Source organism: Saccopteryx leptura, chromosome 3, assembly GCF_036850995.1.
Source record: "Saccopteryx leptura isolate mSacLep1 chromosome 3, mSacLep1_pri_phased_curated, whole genome shotgun sequence".
NCBI lineage: Eukaryota > Metazoa > Chordata > Mammalia > Chiroptera > Emballonuridae > Saccopteryx > Saccopteryx leptura.
The window spans coordinates 242,347,752-242,370,479 of NC_089505.1; the positions used below are offsets into that span (position 1 = coordinate 242,347,752).

The following is a 22,728-nucleotide window of genomic DNA, read 5'->3' on the forward strand; positions in this document are numbered from 1 at the left end:
TCCTGTATGTCTGTCCCTGTCTATCCCTCTCTCTCTCTCTAAAAACAAAAAACAAAAAAACAAACAAAAAAACTGGATTTGCCTGGCCAAGGCACATTACAAAAAGCAACTAAATACTTCTTGCCCCCCACCTCTTCTCTTTCTCTCTCTCTCTCTCCTCTAAAAACAAAACAAAACCTGTCCTGTTATCCTGTCAAAATGGCCTCTGGATGGGTACATCAGAATCACGTGGAGAACTAATGAAACACAAATTGCTGGGCCCCTGCCCTGCAGTTTCTAATTTAAAGGTCTAGGATGGAGTCTGAGAATTTGCATTTGTAACAAGTTCTCAGGTAACACTGATACTACTGGTCCAGGGACCACTTTGAGCTACCATCCCAGAACTGTATTCTGTGAAATAAGCAGCAGTTCACTCATACTCCTCTCTTCCCAATGTGGAGTCATAAATATGTAGGATAGTTGCAGAAAAAAAAATTTTTTTATTCAAGTCAGTATGTACCAGGCACTTGGTATTTTCTTTCTCTTTTAGTCCTCACATCAGCCCTGTGAGGTAGGGATTTTACAGATGAGGAAACTGAGGCATAGATGTTGAGAGACCTGCCCAAGGTGACCCCACTAGTAATGGCAGATTTCATCCTACTATACAGTTTCAACACCTCCTTATCTCCAGGTAAGGATGGTGTTGAGCAAAGACCCAGAAGGCAACAGGAATCATTTATCCTGATGGAACGGTTCCTCATTGAAAAGCATTCTGGGAGGCCTAAAAGTCCTCTTCAGATCCACATTTAAATGAGGTGCAAGTTCCAGGCAGGGATAGGGAGGAATCAGCCCGGGGCAGCTGCCAGGAACTCAGAGAAACCAAAAGGAACTCATAATTCTTACCCAGGAAGTAGAGAATTATAGCCACCTCTGGGGGCAATGACCCTTGGTGGAAAAACTGAGTAAGTGCACACAGGGAAAGACTAGTAATAGTGCCCAGTGCTGGAGAGGAGAAAGAGCATGGCCAAGGTGGCAGCAACCTGGGTGCCTGCTGAGGCCATCAGCAGGAGAGCCAGCAGTGGGCAAGTGGGGAAATGTATAGGCTCTGCCAGCTCCAAGCAGGTGCTGGTAAGAGAATTTCTAAGTGCAAACCCTTGGCAAATCTTCCAGCAGTTGGAGGAGGTGAGCATCAGACCACTGGACAAAGGATAGGTCAGAATGTGCACAGAAATGTGAACAAGAAACAAGGCATGAGGGGCTGGGGCTAGAGAAAACAGGGTGAGAACTGGGATTAGTACCCATCAAGGTGAAGAGCAGGACTCAGCCTTATTCATCACCATGGCCCCATTTCTGAGCACAAAGCTCTGGCTACTGAATGAGTCCCTCAGGGACAAGAGCAGAGCCAGCCCCAAATGCCTCTTGATGAGCCTATCATAGTCTGAAAACCTGAACTTTTGTATGGTTCCCTCCTGAGCCTTGGTGGATTTCATTTTTCCTTTTTACCCCTAGAAGCAGCCATCCGCTAGAGAACCAAAGAAAGGCCGTTTCAGTGGACATAGGGCTCCTTTCTCTCATCAGAAGGTCTCTGTGGCAAGAGGAATGACTACCAGGGATGTCTCTAACTGTGGTTTTAGAGTACAAAGTCTCAAAATATGCAGGGAACAGCAATCACACAGTGTCCCTCATGCCTATGGGATACACACATGGCCTTCCTTGTCCTATAAGGGACAGGTCCTCCCTCATCTGGCCTGAGGTAGATGCTAGGGTCCAGGTCCTAGGATGCCCCAGTTCTTTGAGGGGTTCTGGGGATGAAGAAGAGGTCTTCTATTCTGAGTCTGGGGGAGGGGCCAGTTGGAGGGGTCCTGGGGATGGAGAGGAGGTCTTCTATTCTGAGTCTGGGGGAGGGGCCAGTTGGAGAGGTTAGGGTGACATGGTGGATAATGCAAGGGTGGAGACAGAAAGCCAGAGGCCCTTGGACCAGCGCTTCGAGGCTGACTGAGGGAGAGGTGGCCTGAGGCCCATGGCTCAGTGTGTGGAAATGGCTGGGGAAACCCAGCTGATGCAGTTGGTGTAGTGTATCCTCCTTGCTGATCCTGCTGAGAAGGGAAAGGGAGAGGCACCTAATATACTCCTTTCTAGCAGCACATCCCCTGCCCCACTGAGGCAGAAGGCAGCCCAGCTCAGTGTTGCAATCACAGCCAATTCTCCCTGCTGCCCCTCCAGAAGATGGGCCTAGTTCCCTTACCATAGCGAGCTGCAGAAGACAACAGCGGAGCTCCCGAGCTGCATCAGGCTGGGACCCGCCTCTCAGAGTCTCCTGGAATACAATAGCTGCCTCCTCAAAGCGCTTTGGTCCCAGAGTGATTAGAAAAAGGACAGTTTAGGTATTGGGGCAAAGGGAGCATCAAGGAACTTAAAAGTGCTTTTCCCGAACTGGTCCCAACTCCTAGTACACTGACATTGTGGTATATTAAGGTTACCCAGAAAATGCCAATGTAGACCCAACCCCCACCCCATCCCACAAAAATTCCTCCTCAATGTCAGACCCATTACCTGCAGTCCCATCAAGGCCTTGCCAAGGCGGAAGAGGCCCCGGGGCCAGCCGGGATGCAGGGTAAGGGCTACCTGGGCATCAGCAAGGGCCCACACTGGCTGATTCAGCCGCTCATGGCAGAAAGAGCGATTTCCAAATAACCTAATGAAGACAAAGTGACCAAAAGTCCGGGTCTTCAGCACCTTTCCTTGGCCTGCCCTCCAGCATGGTGGCCAAGCCCGTACCTACCGGTGGTCTCGGGGATTGAGCTTCAAAGCCTGGGTGAAGAGGACCACGGCCTGGTGGTAGAAACCATTTTGGGCAAAGCCAGTACCCAACTCTGGTGAGGAGAGAGGGTGAGAAGATTCATATGGGGCTACCCCAGGGAGGGTGGGGTGAGGAAGGAGAGAGGAAGAATCTTACTTGCCAGCTCCTGGCTTCGCTCTAAGGCAGCTGCCAGCAGTCCTGGAGATGCCTAGGGAAGGAGAGAAAAGGGAGGCCGGACTTGGGTCTCAGCCTCCCCAAATTCTCTTGTTCAAACAATAATTAAAATTAGCATCAACCAACTCATGTGACTCTCATGACAGCTCTGCAAGATGCTATTAGCCCTACCATCCTGCCCAGAAAACACACAGGGCCATGGTGTCAGTCAGTGATGGAGCTTCACCCCAGGTGTCTTAATCCTGGGGCCAGAGAATTCCTTCTACTGGTCACTGCCCTCAACCCTTAGATCACGTGACTTCCCAAGGCCCTCCGGCACCCCCCCCACTGGTTCCAGCTGAGGCTCTTCTGCCCACCTCACCTCTGCCTTAGGACTCTGCCTGCAGCTCTCTTCTCTTGGAGAGTTCCCTTCCTCTTGGCCCATCTTCTCCTGAGGGTCCAGGCTCTTGCCCTGGGGATCCTGGCTCAGTTCCTTCTCTCTGAGGGTACTAGGGGGCCAATCCCCAACCTTGCGCAAAGCCAGAGACACAAAAGTGCTAGAAAGGTCCAGTGCATCCTGTGAGAAAAAAAGGAAAGAAAGGACGGGGGGTGGGGATGAAGTATGTCCTAGAATAGGAGGATGTAGGGGTGGGCAGAGACCAAGAGAGGAAGAAAGGGGGCCCTCACCTCTTCCTCACCACACTGTCCCTGAGCTGGGTTCCCGGGGCTGGATGGAGGGCTCCCATTTCCATCTGGGGTGGCCTCAACCTGGAGGGAAGATAGATGGGTATAGAGTTGGGATCACCTGGAGGGAGCCACATGCCTTTTTTTTTTTTTTAATTTAATTTTTCCATTGATTTGAACGAGAGAGAGAAGAAGGGAGGGAGAAACAGAGAAGCATCAACTCATTGTTCCATTTAGTTGTGCACTAACTGATTGCATCCCCTATGTGCCCTGACTGGGAATCAAACCCATGACCTCAGCATACCCAGACAACATTTTATTCGCTGAGCCACCCAGCCAGGGCCCACATGCCTTGAGTTCCCACCTTCCTGGCACTTGGTGCTCTGGACTCCTGCCTGTAACACTCACCTTGGGCTCCCCACTGTCCTGCTCCATGCGCTCCTGTCGCTTTTGGTCCTTTTGGCGCTGTAATAATAATGAGGAGGATGTACTTTGAGCCCTATACTTAAATACATACACACACACACACACAATTTGTATCTTGAGACCAATTCTTCATGTAAAACAGTGGTCCCCAACCTTTTTTGGGCCACGGACCAGTTTAATGTCAGAAAATATTTCACAGACCGGCCTTCAGGGTGGGATGGATAAATGTATCACATGACCAAGACAAGCGTCAAGAGTGAGTCTTAGACAGATGTAACAGAGGGAATCTGGTCATTTTTAAAAAATAAAACATCATTCAGACTTAAATATAAATAAAACGGAAATAATGTAAGTTATTTATTCTTTCTCTGCAGACCGGTACCAAATGGCCCACGGACGGGTACCAGTCAGAGGTCCGGGGGTTGGGGACCACTGATGTAGAATACATATTATCTGTTACGTATGTACTAAGCTAAGAGTTTTGCATACATTGTTTCATTTAATCCTTGAAATTCTAGAAGGTAGGTGTTATCCTCATTTTATAAGTAAAAAAGCAGACAAGAGAGTCACCAGACAGACATTTCACAGTAAGCGGGAGGCTGAGTCCAACCGAGGCAGTACAGACGCCAAGGCCTCTGGGAGCCCCTCCAGTCCCTGTAGCCCTTGGGCCCTGCTGGCAAGGCGATGCACTGTAGGCCACCATGAGTGCTCTCCTGTTCTCAGGAAGCTTCCCTCTTTTTTCCCCCAAATCACTCTGACTCCTGCTCCTTCTGCCCTCCTGCTACCTTCTTCTTGAGTCGCTTCTTCTCTGCTTTCTGTTTCATGCGCTCCTCCTCAGCCACCAGCTCCTCAGCCAGGCGGTTGGCTTCCTGGAGAAAGAAGGGCAGATGACAGGAAAAGAGGGAAAGCAAAAGAGAGGCAAGCAGTATGAAGGATCTTGAAAGGCCCAGATTAAGGGAGAATATAGATATGGGAATTAGGGGATTGAAAGAACCCCAGGGAAGGTGAAGCCCCTTGCAGACAGTCTCACCTCCTCAGTCAGCAGGAGCTTCTGGGGCATGGCCACCTGAAGCAGGCTGTCTGAGCCACTGGGAAAGGATGCCACGGCAGAGGGTCTTTGAGAGCAGGGCTTAGACCCTTGGGGAGGGCACAAAAAGGACTTCTGGAGACCACAGTAGGTGCTTGGTCCCTCAGTCCCCTTGCTCCTGTCACTCTGTTTAGTTGTTTTCCCCTCATCACAGAAATGTTCCAGAAGGTGATCTGTCAGGAAGGAGAAAGAGAAAGGAGAGAAGAGCATGAGAGAGGGGAGCATCTGAGGGCCAGCCCTCCCCAGGGCACCAGCCTTGATCCCTGGGCCCGGCCCTTCACTCCCCACCATGGTGCCACAGCTGCAGCCGCCCGCTGCTCCCATCCACATGGATCCGGTGCAGGCCCTGGGGATCACTCTCCACCAGCCGTCGAAGAAAATCCACTATGTCCTGGGAGGAGGAGGGGAGGGGAGGCTGGTGTCGGGGCAGAGCTCTGGGAGAGAGCAAGGGGCTTGGCTGGGTTGACCCCTCCACCATGGCAACCACAAAGCAGCCACCCAGCCTGGAGAACCTTGCTGGCCAACCTCTCCCTGCGCAGCACTTCCAAACACACTGCTCTTGGTTTCATGGTGTATCACATCCCTTCACTGCTGTCCTGCCTCTACAAGGGCTGAGTGTGGCTTTCAGCCCAGCCTTCTCTACCATCCTGTATCTCCTCCCCTTGACTTGCCACTAGGTCACCCATACTGAGGCACCTAAAATGGAGTCCTCTTACTTGCTCTTCCAGGTATGTCCCATCATGTCCTTGAATATGAACAGCCCACATATAATCCACCTGGAGCTATCTCATGTTTAAATGAGCGCAGCAATTCCTGGCTGGTCTCTCCCCTGCACTTCATGTTTGTCCCCAAAACCAAGCTCTCGACAACTACTCCCTAACTCAGAAACTTCCAGTAATTCCCCACTGCCAAGGCCACATGCTGGCATCTAGCTTCTCAGCCTGGGATTTAGAACTTTCCAAAAAGCTCCTGGCCAACCTTTCCAATCTTCCCTTGTAATCCTCCCTTGCCATCCTCCCTCTGATACCAGGCTCCTCCTGGCCTTGGGGTCTTCCCGCAGTGGTCCTCGAACCCCTCCTGGTTTTGAGCTTCTTTCTTACTACTCCTTGTCTCACCTTCAAGATCCAGTTCCAATTCTATCCCCCTCAAAGACCCTTTCATTTTCAATTATCTCTATCCTCTCTCAACCAAGCTGTGCTCACACAGACTGTGTTACACAATATAGAGCCTGTTTGTTGCTTTTTATTGGGCTCTTGACTGGTGAGGCACTACGAAACTGGAAAGAGCACTGTGTGCGAGCAGAGCTGCTTGCATCCTAGCTCTGGCTCAGCCTCTACCTGGCTGTTTGATTCTGGACAAGTTTCTGAATCTCTCTGGACCTCAACTTCCTCATTCACAAAGTAAGGCAAGATTCTTCAAGGCCAGGCCTGTATATTCTGTGGTTCTGATGAGAATTGTTTTCTCAGTTAGTGTAAGCTAAGAAGGACAGGAATCATCGTGTCCCTAAGGGGCTAATCAGGCCTAAGCAGAGTGGACCCTGAGTCAGTAGTGGGCCCCTGACTGAGAAACTTAGAAGCCACATGAAACTCCAGAGTGCTAAAATAATGCACAGGCAGGACTTCAGATGACTGAGATATGGTCAGCCTCTAAACAATTTTAGATCCAGGGTTCCCCTCAGGAGACAGTCTTGACTCAACAGTCTCTTCATTTATATTGCTGGGCACTTTCATCAAGTCTTAGTCTCAAATTCAATATCCTGGTGGGTTTATTTCAACTTGCAAAACTGGAACTTAGGTATAAATAATGCAGGCTCTGGACCCATTTTAGGCAGCCTCCCCAGGATATGCCTACCATTCAGATATATCTTTCCCTATATATCTTTCCCTATATCTTTAAAATCCCTCTTCTTTGACTTCCACCTCTGCCCCAAACACATTCTACGCTACCATCTTAATTCACTACATGGCCACACGATTTGGCCCCCAGTACCTTCGTGAATCATCTTGTCACCCTCCTCCAGCTACAGTGATCTCCTTTCATGTCCCTCCAACACACCAAGTGCACTGAGAAGCTTCACTTCTAACATCTCAGGACTCTTGTACTTATTTCTTCTGCTTGGAATGCTCCTTCCCCAGTGAATGGCTCAATCTTTTTTTTTTTTTTTTTTTAATGGCTCAATCTTTTAATCGTTTGTCCTCTTCAGACCTCTGCTTAAACCTTCATAGAGAGGCCTTCTCTGACCATTCCTTTTAAAACATGAAATCTTTCAACTCCACTCAGTGCTCCCTATCCCCCTTCTTGCTTTATTTTTCTTTGTACTACTTTTATTTGACATACTATATAATTTTTTTTATTGATTGGCTGCTCCCCCCTAGATATTTCTAATCTATTTTTTTTTCTTTTTTTTCTTTTTTTATTCATTTTTAGAGAGGAGAGAGAGAGGGAGAGAGACAGACAGAGAAAGAGAAGGGGGGAGGAGCTGGAAGCATCAACTTCCATATGTGCCTTGACCAGGCAAGCCCAGGGTTTCGAACCGGCGACCTCAGCATTTCCAGGTCGACGCGTTATCCACTGCGCCACCACAGGTCAGGCTCTAATCTATTTTTAAGAGAAGGATTTTTGTCTGTTTGATTTACTATCATCCCAACCTAAAACGTTGCCTGTTTTAGGTGCATAATTGGTGCTTAATGAGTGTGTGCTGAATGAGCAAAGGCAGAGAGATTGACGAGAAAATGATTCTACTAGAGATGTAGCTAGGAGCTATATCAGAAGAACTCTGTTTGACAGTGTGAGTTTGAACTCTGTCCTGTCTGTGATGGGACTGGGCCTGATATGGGAAGTGAAACATTCAAATAAAATACTACTGGGGAAGTTTAGGGATAGAGTGTTTAGTTAGAAGGTCAGAGAGAATGAGTTCTTGAACTAAGGCAGTGGCAGCAGAAGTAGGGATGGAAATGTTGGGTTTGATTTAAGAGACATTTCAGAAGTAGATTTTAGTGTGAGATAAAAGAAAGGGAGTACTATATGGAATGATTTTCAGGTTTCTGGATTAAGCAATTGGATGGAAGTTTGTGTTATCAAGTAAAACTAAGATTAGAGGAAAAGCAACCAATTTGCAAAGATGATGAATGGACTTATGCACTTGTGAGTTTGAGATAACTATGTCTTTAGAGATAACTAGGAATCAGTTGGAAGTACTGTATAGCTTCTCAGTGTTCCTAAATCTTATCCTGTCCCTCCCTCAATAACCCTATCACCTACCTGAGAACATCCAAACCCTGTGTTGGGCAAGGCCTTTCAAACCTTTCGTTGCCTTCTTTCCCACCTTATCTCCTACTGTTCCAACCAAACCCTCCAGTCAGGCTTCATTTCCATGTTCTTTTAACTTTACTTGCCTCAGTGTCCTTGCTCACACAGCTTCCTCTTGTCATAGTACCTTTCTCCAAGGAACTATTGCTACCCACTCCCACCTCCTTGACCCAGAGACCCTAGCCTGCCCCTCCCTGCCCACTTTTCAAGCATTTATCCCCGCAGCGTTCACTGAGGTCTCCACCGCCTCGGCCCCGCTCCTTTCCGCGCGCTCAGGGGCACGGGGCCGGGTCTCTCCAGAGTTCCCGGAGCCCAGCGCGGCTCCGGCAGTGGCGGGGCTCAGTACAGCAGGTTGAAAAGAGGCGTGACAAACAGAAACAGGGCGAGGGGGATCTAGGAGTTCCTCTTACCTCTTGGCCGTAGTCCTCAGGACCGAATTCCTTACAGAGTTTAGGGATAGCAGCAACCCCCAGCGGGAAGCCAGGCCGTAGAGGACAGTCTACAGGAAAGGAAAGCAACGGAGCATCAGGGGGATGGAGTGGCCGGAGCCCTCAATCACCGCATTAAGCTCAAAATCCTACTGAAAACAGACCCAAGTGGGGCTGCCCCTGCCCTCCTGGATCCCTCCGTTTCTGTCACACCTGCTCACCTAGCTTAATTCGCCCCACCGTCTCCGGAATCGGCGCCATCTCCCGTCCACAGTGACCCGAAAGTGAAAGACAGTCGCATACTTGGTGGGCTGAAGGGAGGGGTAGGGCAAAGTGGTTAGCCATCTTTGTTAGGGGCAGAAGTCTCCGACTACGGAGCGCGAGAGAGTTCAGAACGATTCCGGCGACTCCCGCACAAGAAATGACGGCTCTTAGGATAGGGCGGAGTCCCGGCTACGGCGGGCGTTGTTGGGTGGTAACGGCCAGTGGGAATCATTAGGTTGGTTTCGGACAGGCAGCCCCATGGCTGAGGCGTCCGGCTCAGGTGACCTGCCTCGGCTCGGTCCCGAGCCGCAGTTGTGGGCGCTGGCCGGGGCCGCAGGGGAGAAGCAGTGGGAGGGAAGGCGGGTGGGCGCTCCCCTCGGGAACGTTGGTGGCTGGCCTGGGCTGCCGGTTGCCGGGAGCATCCCCTGCTGGGACCCACGGCCCGGCGGAGCTCTGGGAGGGCAGCCGTGGTGGACAGCGCCGGCGGAAACGGGAGAACACCATGAAGCTAGCGCTGCAGACCCGAGGCAGGAGCCGGCCTCCGCCCGGCCGATCCCTCCCGCGCTGCAGCGTCTCCGGGCCGTGTTGCTGCGGCTGCACCGCGAGCGGGAGCAGCTCCACCAAGCGCGGGACTGCGCCCGCCGCCTACAAGCGGCCGTGCGCCTCCTAAGGATGCTGAGTCCTGGCCCGCCGGCCTCCAGCCCCGGCCCCTTGTACCAGTTCTGCCGCGACCTGCTGCAGCTTTCCCCAAAGGCAGTCCCGCGAGCCGGCCTTAGGGAAACTCCGTTACTCCTGGCGCGCCCCATCGGACTTGCTGCCCAGCGCCTGGATGCTGTGATCGAGATGCAGCTTCGCGCTCTGGGTCGTGCGCCCCCCAGCCCCGGCCTGTCGTCCCAACTGGCCGACCTGCTGCAGGTGCTTCCCACCTACCATCAGCTGCAGGAAAAAGCCTTAAGCCACGTCCCAGGGGCAGCGCGCCCTTTTCCCCCGGCCCGTGTGCTTTGCCTCCTGTCGGGGGAAAGGGGTTGCCAGATGGCATATCGGCTGAATGAGGCGCTCAGGAAATCGGGCTTGCGGGACCAGCTCCGCAGGCTATGCTGTGAGGAGCGGGAGCTGCTGCCAGGGCTCCTGGGCCTGATGGGGGACCTGGCAGGTTCCGCCAGTAATGGACTGGGGTTTGGAGGGGCTCGAGCTCTGTGGAGCCAGTACTGGACCCTGCTATGGGCGGCCTGTGCTCAGACTCTTAATCTAAGTCTAGGACCTTGGAGAGACCCCAGGGCAGCAGCACAGCAGCTGACTCAGGCACTGGATCAGGGTAAGTGATGGCCTTGTGTGAGTGTTCCATAAGGCTGGAATCCCTTCCTTCTCCCTAGTCACCTCATTCACCTGCCAGCCTGACTACAAAAGTAGAGACTTTAGAATGGACACCTGTGGCACCAACCTCCACCCCAGGGTTCAGACTATAAATTCTGAGCTTTCAAGGCTGTCTTGTACCTGACTGGTGGTGGCGCAGTGGGTAGAGTGTCTGAACTGGAATCGAGGTCCCCAGCTTGAGCTCTGGGTCCCTGGCTTGAGTGTGGGATCATCGATATGATCCCATGGTAGCTGGCTTGAATCCCAAGGTCGCTGGCATGAAGCCCAAGGTCACTGGCTTGAGCAAGGGGTCACTGGCTCTGCCAGAGCCCGGCTCCTCCCTTCCCTTCAAGGTTCGTATAAGAAGCAATCAATGAACAGCTCAAGTGATGCAACTACGAGTTAATGCTTCTCCTCTCTCTCCCTTTCACCCTCTGACAAAAAAGGCTAAGTCTTGCTTTCCACCGCAGCCTTGAGTCTTGGGGGATGCCTCCTCTCTTCCTCCTCTTACAGTCATTGTAGAAAATTGAGGCCTTGTTTGCAGGCTCCAGAGTCATTTCTCCCACTAGCATCCCTGCCACAGGAGTGTGAGAAGGAGCTGGCTTCTTTGTGTCACAGTCTATATCATCAGTCTCTTATCTGGAACTGGGACCAAGGTGAGAAGGAAGGCACACTGGGAGTGACACAAACCCCAGTTGGCCCTTCCCTATCAAACCATACCCCCTCATCCTCAGTCTTCTGCCAAGCCTTGGGATCTGCTGGTGATCAGAGAAGTCTTTCCTCATCCTCTCATGCCACTGAACTTCTGAAACAGCTTTTCCCTCCCGTCCTGGATGTCCTTCGAGAGCCCAAGTCAGGGCTGCTCCTCTGTCAGCCTCCAGGTGAGACAAATGGCTGGGGTGGGGGCAACAGGAGAACAGTGGAGGATATCTCCTTTATCCTTTCACTCTGTTCTGAAGCCTGGCTCCTCCCAAAGGTACTCCATGACCCCTCAGATACTTGTCCCTCCCCTCCCCAGGTCCTGCACCCCTTGCCCTGGGGCTCTGCACCTTGCAGACAACCTTGCTCTGGTTTTGGGGCAGAGCTCAGCGGCATCTGGCAGCATGGGCCCCTGGTTCCTTCCTGCTTCTGATCCAGAAGGACTTGCCTGTAAGTAGCTAGGGATGGGGAGGGGAGCAGCCTAGGCTGTGCTCAAACCTCATTCCCTATTTCTGCCAAAGCCTCTAGTACAGGCGGCAGAAGCTCTGTCTAGACTGGCCTCAGAGGAAAGCCTGGCCCTGGAGGTGGAGCAGCAGCTGGGCCTGGAAATCCGGAAGTTGACAATACAGATCCAGGTGAGGAGAGCAGGGACACTGATAGTGGCCAGCTTTAGAGTTGGGGGTATGAGGTGCAGAACATCTTAGTGACTTGGAATCTTCTTGGAGTCTGTTAAATTTATCTTTTTTGCTTTTTATTTTTTGTTCTATTTAACTTTGTGTTATGGAAATGTATACAACAATAGAAAATAAAATAAAACCCCATATTCCTACAACAAAGTCTTTACCAGTGATCATTTCATAGTCAATTTTATTTCATCTAGATATTCCATCCATCCCCCCTACCTATGTCAGGCTCTTGTCTTATTAACAGCCATTGATGATCATTGCCTAGATCCATGATTTCATTAGGGGGTGCAAAGTGATTTTATTCCAATTCCTTTTTCATTTATTATTTTAATTACTCCTATAAAGTGAAACTTGCCCTCATTAATTATTTAGTTACTCTGAGGTCTACTTTGTAGAGAAAAAGCAATATAAGTGATTGAATCATTTTATTTACTAATTTTAATATAATGTCTCCTCTTTTTAAACATGTAATGTGTTGTGGTGTTTTTTTTTTACAGGGACAGAGAGAGAGTCAGACAGAGGGATAGATAGGGACAGACAGACAGGAACAGAGAGAGATGAGAAGCATCAATCATCAGTTTTTCATTGCAACACCGTAGTTGTTCATTGATTGCTTTCTCATATGTGCCATGACTGTGGGCCTTCAGCAGACTGAGTAACCCCCCGCTCGAGCCAGTGACCTTGGATCCATGCTAGTGAGCTTTTTTTTTTTTTTTTTTTTCTCAAGCCAGATGAGCCCGTGCTCAAGCTGGCAACCCTGGGGTCTTGAACCTGGGTCCTTCCGCATCCCAGTCCGAGGCTCTATCCACTGCGCCACTGCCTGGTCAGGCGTAATGTGTATTTTTATTAAAGTAATACATGTCGATAGTTTAAAATGAAATAGAATGTAACTTTAGAAAGCTTCTAATGAAAACAATAGCACTTCAGTTTTCCCCCACTCCCACCTCTGATTCCTGTTCCACAGGGGTAACTTTCATCTACCCCTTCTTTTTATTTTTTATTGTTATTTTATTTATTTATTTTTTTAACAGAGACAGAGAGAGAGTCAGAGAGAGGGATAGATAGGGATACACAGATAGGAATGAAGAGAGATGAGAAGCATCAATAATCAGTTTTTCGTTGCGACACCTTAGTCGTACATTGATTGCTTTCTCATATGTGCCTTGACTGCTGGCCTTCAGCAGACCAAGTAACCCCTTGCTCGAGCCAGCGACCTTGGGTCCAAACTGGTGAGCTTTTTGCTTAAACCAGATGAGCATGCGCTCAAGCTGGTGACCTCGGGGTCTCGAACCTGGGTCCTTCCGCATCCCAGTCCGTCACTCTATCCACTGCGCCACCGCCTGGTCAGGCTTTCTTTTTATTTTTTTAACATTCATTGAACAAATAGTTTATTTTTTTATGGAGTTGGGACCACCTCCAACATTTATAGGAAATTCATAATTTTTGTCACAGAGAGCCCAGGTGATTTCCATTGAAGTTTCAATACCCATTGATAAATTTGTATCTGAGGAATCAGCAAAATATATTAAAGTCTGACTATATTGGGTTAAATTGTAGAAATATTTCAATGAAGCTCGAAAACCAATCACTAAAAGGTCAACTGGGGCTGCCCAGCATATAACAGTTTCCGTATTTGCATTGCTTTGGTTTTTTCACTTTGAATGTTGGCAAGGAAACCTGTTCTTTGTGGTTAAACAGGTTTTATTTTTTTTCAGTTGTTTATTTAATAATCTACTTTTTTGCCTGACCAGGTGGTGGCACAGTGGATAGAGCATTGGACTGGGATGCAGAAGACCCAGGTTCAAAACCCTAAGGTCACTGGCTTGAGCGTGGGCTCACCAGCTTGAGCAAGGGGTCACTTGCTGTAGCCCCTCCCCCCATCAAGGCACATATGAGAAAGCAATCAATGAACAACTAAGGTACCACAATGAAGAATTGATGCTTCTCATCTCTCTCTCTTCCTGTCTGTCTGTCCTTCTCTGTTTCTCTCTATATCACACACACACACACACACACACACACACACAATAATAATAATAATCCACTTTTACTGACAGCTTTTTAGTTACTGTAGAATGATTGTGTTGTCAAAAATAGAGCTATAGGGTTTCATGTGGGTATGCGGAAAGATCAAAGGGTGTTAAAAAAAAACACTCATGTTTTCACCCAGACACATCCACCTAAGTACTTACAGAGGGCCCAGGGAAACAGAAGCAGAATTGTTTCCCCTGTTATACTTTTCAAAGTTTCTTATGTGGAATCAGATGCTTTTAATATGTTTCAAAAGAGTATTCAGTTAATCTCCAAGTATAAACAAACCACAATTGTGCTCCCCATTTAAAAAAATATAACCATTTGTTCCAATTTTCATACCTTTGAAATCAAATGCTTCAGCTTTCTTTTCTGCCTCAATGTTTGGCTTGATTCAGATTTCAGAAACTAATACTTGATTCTTTCTTATTTTTAAACAAATTATTTTAACATTTTTTAAAATTGATTTTAGAGACAGAGGGAGAGAGAAAGAGAGAAATGTCAATTTTGTTGTTCCACTTATTTATGCATTCATTGGTTGACTCTTGTATGTGCCCTGACTGGGAACTGAACCCACAACGTTGGTGTATCCAGATAATGCTCTAACCAACTGAGCTACCCAGCCAGGGCATCTTCTATGCAATTTATTATCTCAGGTGTGTGTGTGTGTGTGTGTGTTTCAAATCTTATATTTAGGTCTCTGATCCATTTTGAATTAAATTTTACATGGGGGCAAGCTGTAATTAGTTCCATCCTTTAGCATGTGGCTTTCCAATTTTCCTAGCACCGTTTATTGAAGAGGCTTTCTTTTCTCCATTGCATTTTTGGTTCCTTTGCCAAAAATTATTTGCCCACGTACATGTGGTTTTATTTCTGGGCCCTCAATTCTGTTCCATTGGTCTGTGTACTTGTGTTTCTGCCATACCATGCTGTTTTGAATATCGTAGCTCTGTAGTATAATTTGAAGTCAAGTAGTATGATACCTTCAGATTTGTTCTTTTTCTCAGGATTGTTTTGGCTTTTCAGGGACTTTTGCGGTTCCATATAAATCTGATGTTTTTTTGTTCTGTTCCTTTAAAGAAAAAGGACATTGGGATTTTGATGGGGTTGTATTAAATCTGTATATATTGCTGTGGGTAATATGGCCATTTTAACTAGGTTCATTCTTCCAGTCTGTGAACATGGAATAACTTTCATCTACTCTTGACTGTTTCTTCTAACTTTTCTTATTTTCTTCTAAACTTATAAATAAAACTGTTATACTTCTATTTTCATTATTCCCCATTTTGCATATTATCTATTCCTACTATGGAAATGCCTCTTGTTTCCTCTTCCTACCTTATTCAGCTGTGCCCTGAATGAGGGCATAGCTATAGAGTTCAGTCCTGTCCCTCTGCTCCTTTCTGTCTGCATTCCTGCTACCCACAGTGCCTTGATGCTGTGGACCCACACACCCCCAACCCCAGTTTAGCCCTAATCCACCATGTGCATCTGCCTCTTGGGCATTTCCACTTAAATTTTCTGTTGCCTTCTTCAATTCAACATGTCCCAAAGTCAGCTCCTCGTGAGTAAGGTGGAAAGTGATGGTAGCGGGAATTCTGAGGAGGGAAGACTCTCTTGGGAATGTGGTGACAGAAGCTCCTTACAAGGCCTATGGCTTAAAGTGGTGGCTTGGCAGCCTCAGAAGGGTGACAGGAGTTACTGGAGGTGGGAAGTTCATAGTTTCTTGTGGGAGTATTGGGGAGACGGCCTGACAAAAGTAGAAGCTCCCTTTGTATGTAGTGTGTGTGTGTGTGTGTGTGTGCGCGCACACACCTGCATGTACACACACACACACACACACACACACACACACACACAATCTGGGGTAGGAATGGGAGATTGTGGAGGAGTAAAAAGGTGGAGGGCACTGAACACTAGTCCACAGATTTCAGACTTTATCTCATGAGTAATAGGAAGCCATGGTAAGAACAGGAGGAGACAGTGATGCTTTGCTTCTCTGCCTGGTGATTGCACTAGTAGGTGTCTGCTCTGGGCATTCCGCCACATACTACACTGGGATGAAAAAGAATACAGTGTTGTGAGTTTTCTCCCCAACTGCATTGTAATGTCCCAGAGAGAAAGACTATTTCATCATGTGACCTTGTTTTTCCTGAGTGTTGAGTGCAGAGATTCCTTACCAATATCATATGACAGAGGGGCAATTTCCTTGGCATAAATAAGGAAGGAGGGGGTTCTGATTTTCCAGAGAAGAGAGAAGCATTTGGATTTAGAGAGGCTATTGTCAGGATATGTACCAGGAACCACATGTGCTCCACCCTCACCCCCATGCCTGGCCCTCCAGGTTCCTTCCTCTCTTCAGGCTTGCTGACATTTAGTCGCCTTTTCTTTACAGAACCTGCCACTACATGCCCCATTCCTTGGGGTTCTCCTCCAAGATGGGCTGTAGAGACCCCCTCTTTATGCCATCTTCTCCCCCTCCAAAAACAAAAACTATTAAACCAAAACCGGCACATAGGCCTTTTCTTGCTTTGCAAGTTACACTGCTCTGAAGAAATGCAAGTTGCTGTCAAAATACTCGGTGTTAGGACATCCCAAAGGTTCCTGAATCTCAGAAAGTTATAGTCATTGCTCCTGATCTACACGCAGTTCCTGCCTTCCTTTCATAGATGATAGCCAGAAGATTATACAATTCCCCTTTCTTCAGCCTCTCCCAAGCATTTGCTTTTTTTTTTTTTTTTTTTTTTTTTTTTTTTTTTTTTTTTTTTTTTTTTTTTTTTACAGAGACAGAGAGAGAGAGTCAGACAGGAACAGAGAGAGATGAGAAGCATCAATCTTCAGTTTTTTGTTGTGACACCTTAGTTGTTCATTGATTGCTTTCTCATATGTGCCCTGACCATGGCAGACCGATAACCCTTTGCTCAAGCCAGCGACCTTGGGTCCAAGCTGGTGAGCTTTTTGCTCAAACCAGATGAGCCCGTGCTCAAGTTGGCGGCCTCAGGGTCTCGTACCTGGGTCCTCCGCATCCCAGTCCGACGCTCTATCCACTGCACCACCACCTGGTCAGGCAGCATTTGCTTTTGAACACTAGTTGTGGTGAGGGTATCTCTTTCTTTCTCTTTCTATTAATGTTCCTATAGAAGAAAATTAACCCGGAGGATTTCCATCCTCTGAACCAAGCTGGGCAAAGTAGGATAACCCTAGGGCAAGTGTCTTTAATCTTTTCTGGGTTCAGACCTTTGAAAACCCAATAAAAGTAATGGCATTTCTCCTTAGAAAATGCCTGAGCCCATGCAATTATGCATACAATTCTGTTCTTGGATTTCGTGGATGCCAGGTTAAATACCTTAGATTTAGAGGAGCATCAGAATTTGACAAGGCCCTAATAGATAAGCCCCTTTTACTCTCTACCTATCCCCACAGCTCCTGCCTGAAGAGTCACTAAGTTACTTTTTTCGAGAATGTCATAAACAAGCTACACAAGGCTTCGAACTTCACATGCCACGGGGTCGGTACTGGCGGCATCGTCTCTGTCTTGGTAACTCCTCATTCCAGAATCCCCAGGGTTCCTAGGGGGTATCCCGGCCAAATCCTGACTTCACTCCTCTCCATCCCTGTCCTCACTAACTTTGCTTCTCCCAACACACACACGGAAAATCCTACTCCCTTCCTCTTCCCCCAATCTTTCCATTATATGCTCAATACATCTTAGTAGTCTTATATTCTGTCCTTTCTCTCTCTCACTCCAGAGCTTCCCAGAATTCCTAGTGAGTATGCTCGGTTGGTGATCCGCACTGTATTGGAGCCTGTGTTGCAAGGATTGCAGGGTTTGCCACCACCAGCCCAGGCCCCTGCCCTTGGCCAGGCGTTGACAGCCACCCTAGGTGCCTGGCTTGACCACATCCTCACCCATAGGATCCGATTCAGGTGGGGAGAAAAGGAGTAGTGCGTAGAGGTAGTGGCAGGGGAATGAATGGAACTAGAAAAGGGAAGGGGATAGATGGGACAGAGCAGTTTAGGGAAACCCATGTCAGGTGGCCACATTGTATGCCCCCTCGGCCTTCAGCCTGCAGGGGGCACTGCAGCTCAGACAAGATTTTGGAGTAGTCCGGGAGTTGCTGGAAGAAGAACAGTGGGGCCTGTCCCCTGAACTTCGCCAGACTATGCTCATGCTCAGCATATTCCAGCAGTTGGATGGAGCCCTGCTGTGTCTATTGCAACAGCCCCTGCCCAAGACTCAAGTCCACAGAAGTCCTTCCTGTTGCTGTGAGTCACTCCCCCTTCTCAACTCCAGGCTGTTTTGGCCCTCACTCATTAACCTAAGTGCCCCATCCCCATGCTCATCACTGACCTCCTTTCAGCAAACCTACCCCTGCAGCCACCTGCCTTCCACTCCTGCCCTACCAGGTACATGTAATGCAGTCCAGACCTTGGAATTGCCCAGCAGCAGCCTCAACAGCCTGGAGAGCTTGGAGCCCTCTCTTCGACCTGGAGCACCTCCACCCCAGTCAGCTCAGCTGCTAAGCACACTGTGGGGTGAGGGACCTAGCCCTCAGGCTTATCTGGTGGGAAATCAGCAGGCCTGGCTTGCCCTGAGGCAGCACCAGCACCGCTCTGGTTGGCACTGGCCTTTTCTTTCTTGCCTGGGGACCAGTCCTGAATCCTAAGAAGCCTGATCAACAGCCAGAAAGCCAGTGCTCTGCATTTCTGGCTGAGAAAGCCCAAACATTTGGAACTGCATGTTAAAGAAGACTACAATTGTAAGCTCAAAAGAAAGCATACCCGAGAACCACAAACTTCACAGAGCCTGGACTTACAGCTAAGAATCACTCCAGTACCTGGAATCCAGAGTAAATGGGAAAACCACAGCTTGGAACCTGGAGGTCAGCATCTCTGGAAACTCGGACCTAATTCTACATCAGTGAAAACATCTCAGGGCTAGACGCTGGGAGGACTATAGCATTAGGTCCCAGAGGAAAGGTAAAGAGAAAAAGCAATAGAAATCAAGAGTCTAGATGCCACTTCCTCTTAAGTCCCCAGAGCCAAGCTAAACACAAAGTTAATACATTAGGAACCACAGAGGTGAAACAGTCATTTCTACAACTGGACCTGTTCCAAGGGCTGTATTACTTTGTACTCTCCTCCCCATTACCACTTTAAGCCATTGAAGCATACTGGGCTGCAGGCCCTTCACGTTAAGCTTTGGTTACTCAGAATTCAACATGTTTAATCTTCAATGACATGAGTCGGGTTCACTTCCTGGTAGGTGCATAATCCCTGTCATGGTGATGGTGTCCTCCTTGGAAGGGACCGGCACTTAAGATGGTGTTAACGTAGATGGGGCATAGCAGGGACCATAAGTGGAAAGGCAGCGGAAGATGGAGGTATTGGAGCCAGATGCAAGGGCTTTTACACTGTATTTATTGTCTATACTGAGGTACAACAAGGCTATAAATGATAGGTAGTACAGTGCTCACAAAAATTAGGGGGTCAGGGAAGTGCAGATACTCCAGTACTTTCAGTCTTTTGTATAGTGCATTTTCACCAATGAAATAAAATGTGGTTTTGCATCTCATTTGCATAATCAAAGAACTTTCTTTGACTTGTGATTTGCTTTTCTGATGTTCTTAATAAATAAAAAAATCAAATGCTTTTTTTTTATCGCTTCATATTCATTTTGAAATACCCCCTAATTTTTGTAAGCAGTATATTTGCTCACCGCTTATTTTGGGGCAATCTATACCCTGTGCCGAAACCATCTATTCCTTCCCGCCTGCCTCTTCCACTCGTGCAGTGGGTCCACTCGCGACTGGGAGTCCGTCACACGCCGAGGCCGGGGCGGGGCCTGCGGAGCGCAGCGACGCACAACTTCCTTCACTGACGACACTGCTGTCCAGGCGAGTGCTTCCGGGGCGAGGGTTACCATGGCGGCGGCCTTGGCTCGCCTAGGGCTCCGAGCAGTCAAGCAGGTTCAGGTTCAATTCTGCCCCTTCGAGAAGAACGTCGAGTCGACGAGGTAGGAGGGAGGAGTGGAAACGCAAAGGGACGCGCTTTCCTGCGGGGGCCCAGCACGCTGGACCCGGCGCTCACGGCGCTTTCCCCCATGCAGGGCCTTCCTCCAAGCGGTGAGCAGCGAGAGGGTCCGCTCCACCAACTTAAATTGCTCAGTGGTTGCGGACGTGAGGCATGACGGCTCCGAGCCCCGCGTGGACGTGCTTTTCGGTGGGCTCGTTTGGGGAACCTGGGGAAGGGGCGGCAGGCGGCAGGCAGCCCGCGCCCCCTCGGCCCCGTCACCCTTCCGGTACCTGATTCGTTTGTTTCTTCCACAGGAGACGGGCATCGCCTGATTATGCGCGGCGCCCACCTTACCGCCCAAGAAATGCTCTCTGCCTTCGCCTCCCACCTCCAGGCGAGGAGCGCGGACAAGCCTGGCGCTGGTGCAGGCCGCTAACAGCGCGTAAGAGACCTAGGAGCCGATTTTAGCCTGGGACTTACTAGACACTTATCCAAGAAAAGCTTGATCTAATCATTCAAATCCCCATCTGGAGAGCCACAGAGAGCGCCCCGTCCCCGCAAATAAGAGCCCTGTGACTACAAATCTAACCAATGTTTCTGGGACAAGACAAGATCCGGGAGGGATATGGACAAACTTGAATATATTTTAACTTTATAACCACCGCTCACTGCTTAACAAATGTGGCTCCTTCCACCACTCACTCAAGGTCCCTCTTACTCTTATTAGTTAAATCCAGTGCTGTGCCCTCAGTTCTCATATTTCCATCTCAGAAGCATTTGCCATTTTTAATTCACACCCTGTGGAACTTCTCCTTTTTCTTCCCCTAACCATATAGGTGAACTTCTTTTTCTTCTCTATTTATTTTTGGGGCATCTTATCTTCTGCCATACTTGAACTACTCTCTCGGGTTAGACCCTGCATTTCTGTTTGGGTTTAATCTCAACTTCTGTGCTATAGTCAGGTTACCTACTACCGATTTTCTCCAAATCCCACCAACACCCTTTGTCCAAAATGGAATTGATAATCTTTTTTTTTCTTTTCTTTTTTTTTTTTTAATTTTATTCATTCTTAGAGAAGAGAGAGAGAAAGACAGAGAGGGAGAGAGAGAGAGAGAGAGAAGGTGGGGAGGAGCTGGAAGCATCAACTCCCATATGTGCCTTGACCAGGCAAGCCCAGGGTTTCGAACCGGCGACCTCAGCATTTCCAGGTCGACGCTTTATCCACTGTGCCACCACAGGTCAGGCAGAATTGATAATCTTATATACACATATACTTGCCTCTCCCCCTGACTTCCTCATTCTTTATATTTTTATTTTATTGACAGCAGCTTATTTTTTATTTCCCCCTAACTTTTGTTATTCTAAATCAACTATAGACTACATATAAAATATAAACATACAAGAAAAATGTATTTCTGTAAACATTGAAAGTATTAGTTAATGAACCCATACATAACCACCATTTAGATATAACAATTGTTAACATTTTACTATATATTTTTTAACTTTTTTTGTGACAGGGACAGAGAAAGAGAGGGACAGACAGGAAGAGAGAGAGACGAGCACCAATCCCTCACTGCGGCACCCTACCTATTCATTGATTGCCTTCTCATATGTGCCCTGACCCGGGCTACAGCAGACCGAGTGACCCCTTGTTCAAGCCAGCGACCTTGGGCTCCAGCTGGTGAGCTTTTGCTCAAACCAGATGAGCCCTCGCTCAAGCTGGCAACCTTGGGGTCTCGAACCTGGGTCTTTCGCATCCCAGTCCAACACTCTATCCACTGCGCCACCGCCTGGTCAGGCCACAATATTCTATCTTAAACAAAAAACTTTTGAAATATTCTGTTCATTCTCATTCGCTCTCCTGTATTATTGTTGCATTCTCCTACCCTGTCTCCTTTTTTCTCATTTTTGCTGCTGCTTAATTTTATTTCTCCAAAGTACATCACTGGTTATATCTCACTCACTACTACTTGTTTCAGAGAACAGTGCCTTAAGTACTTTTCATACTGAGATACTGTCCAGTATCTGTGTGGATCATGAAATCAATTTAAAAGGGGTTAAATCAGCCTTTAATAAAGTAAAATAGAATAAAAAGTATCAGTGCATGGGCATGTGAAATGGGAAATAATTCTCTTAAGACACTTAAGTTTTGCCTGACCAGACTGTGGCACAGTGGATAGAGCGTCAGATGGGGACGTGGAGGACCCAGGTTCGAAACCCCAAGGTCGCCAGCTTGAGTGTGGGCTCATCTGTTTTGAGCAAGGCTCACCAGCTTGAGCCCAAGGTCGCTGGCTTGAGCAAGAGGTCACTCACTCTGCTGTAGCACACCCCACCCCACCCCCCATCAGGGCACATATGAGAAAGCAATCTATGAATAACTAAGGTGCCGCAACAAATTGATGCTTCTCATCTCTCTCCCTTCCTGTCTGTCTGTCCCTATCTGTTCCTCTTTCTGACTCTCCCTCTATCTCTGTCAAAGAAAAAAACAAAACAAGTTTTAAGTATATAATTATGAATCTATAATATATGTGTGGTATATATAGATATATAAAGCATGTGTATGTGTGTATCTGCATGTACTTCATTGCAATAAAGAATTTTTTTTTTACTGTAGGTTATAGGAAAAGGTGGTTGCTCGTCACTGGTTTAAAGAACTTTAGGATGCTCAGCCAGGCAAAGGAGGATCTCTAGACACTGCCTGCTGGGTACTTTGCCAAATACCTTTTCCATGACTGTCCTACAGCATTACTACACTGCTCTGCTTAAAAGGGTGCTATCTTCAAAGAGCTGTTCCCCCCTTCCTTTTGAAAA

General features: G+C 48.1%; 3 protein-coding genes across 7 annotated transcripts; 2 read left to right on the top strand and 1 right to left on the bottom strand.

Annotated features, from left to right (window-relative positions):
* Positions 1–381: 381 nt before the first annotated feature.
* Positions 382–9,211, bottom strand: TTC31 (tetratricopeptide repeat domain 31). Of its 2 annotated transcripts, none has more exons than XM_066377920.1 (13): positions 9,088–9,211; positions 8,849–8,937; positions 5,418–5,520; positions 5,073–5,302; positions 4,828–4,911; positions 4,025–4,081; positions 3,620–3,700; positions 3,315–3,509; positions 2,936–2,987; positions 2,762–2,852; positions 2,533–2,674; positions 2,225–2,326; positions 382–2,072 (listed from the first exon to the last, which is right to left on the bottom strand). In XM_066377920.1, the coding sequence occupies exons 1-13, from the start codon at positions 9,209–9,211 to the stop codon at positions 1,740–1,742; spliced, it is 1,683 nt and encodes a 560-aa protein (XP_066234017.1). In that variant the 3' UTR covers positions 382–1,739. The 2 variants fall into 2 exon arrangements, with proteins under 2 accessions (XP_066234017.1, XP_066234016.1); XM_066377919.1 differs by having other exon boundaries at positions 382–2,075.
* A 166-nt stretch (positions 9,212–9,377) lies between these two features.
* CCDC142 (coiled-coil domain containing 142) lies at positions 9,378–19,719 on the top strand. Of its 4 annotated transcripts, none has more exons than XM_066377917.1 (9): positions 9,378–10,445; positions 11,053–11,139; positions 11,218–11,364; positions 11,502–11,632; positions 11,704–11,817; positions 17,323–17,407; positions 17,649–17,826; positions 17,966–18,165; positions 18,307–19,719. In XM_066377917.1, exons 1-9 carry the CDS (start codon positions 9,389–9,391, stop codon positions 18,564–18,566), a joined length of 2,259 nt encoding a protein of 752 aa, XP_066234014.1. In that variant the 5' UTR covers positions 9,378–9,388; the 3' UTR covers positions 18,567–19,719. The 4 variants fall into 4 exon arrangements, with proteins under 4 accessions (XP_066234014.1, XP_066234012.1, XP_066234011.1 ...); XM_066377915.1 differs by having other exon boundaries at positions 11,230–11,364; positions 17,323–17,437; XM_066377914.1 differs by having other exon boundaries at positions 17,323–17,437; positions 18,307–19,718.
* Positions 19,720–19,786: 67 nt separating this feature from the next.
* On the top strand, positions 19,787–22,518 carry MRPL53 (mitochondrial ribosomal protein L53). Its single transcript, XM_066377921.1, has 3 exons — positions 19,787–19,915; positions 20,009–20,121; positions 20,229–22,518. The coding sequence occupies exons 1-3, from the start codon at positions 19,824–19,826 to the stop codon at positions 20,348–20,350; spliced, it is 327 nt and encodes a 108-aa protein (XP_066234018.1). The 5' UTR covers positions 19,787–19,823; the 3' UTR covers positions 20,351–22,518.
* The last annotated feature ends 210 nt before the right edge of the window (positions 22,519–22,728 follow it).

Bases quoted from the DNA above. Each gene is read 5' to 3' on its own strand.
- TTC31 (XM_066377919.1), bottom strand. From the start codon at position 9,211: ATGGCTAACCACTTTGCCCTACCCCTCCCTTCAGCCCACCAAGTATGC. The intron at 5,521-8,848 runs GTAAGAGGAACT...TCCTCCTCCCAG, and splicing joins CTGAGGACTACGGCCAAGAG to GACATAGTGGATTTTCTTCG. The intron at 3,510-3,619 runs GTGAGGGCCCCC...TTTTTCTCACAG, and splicing joins GACAGTGTGGTGAGGAAGAG to GATGCACTGGACCTTTCTAG.
- MRPL53 (XM_066377921.1), top strand. From the start codon at position 19,824: ATGGCGGCGGCCTTGGCTCGCCTAGGGCTCCGAGCAGTCAAGCAGGTT. The intron at 19,916-20,008 runs GTAGGAGGGAGG...TCCCCCATGCAG, and splicing joins AAGAACGTCGAGTCGACGAG to GGCCTTCCTCCAAGCGGTGA. The intron at 20,122-20,228 runs GTGGGCTCGTTT...TTTCTTCCACAG, and splicing joins CCGCGTGGACGTGCTTTTCG to GAGACGGGCATCGCCTGATT.
- CCDC142 (XM_066377914.1), top strand. From the start codon at position 9,389: ATGGCTGAGGCGTCCGGCTCAGGTGACCTGCCTCGGCTCGGTCCCGAG. The intron at 11,365-11,501 runs GTGAGACAAATG...TCCCCTCCCCAG, and splicing joins GCTCCTCTGTCAGCCTCCAG to GTCCTGCACCCCTTGCCCTG. The intron at 11,633-11,703 runs GTAAGTAGCTAG...TTTCTGCCAAAG, and splicing joins TGATCCAGAAGGACTTGCCT to CCTCTAGTACAGGCGGCAGA.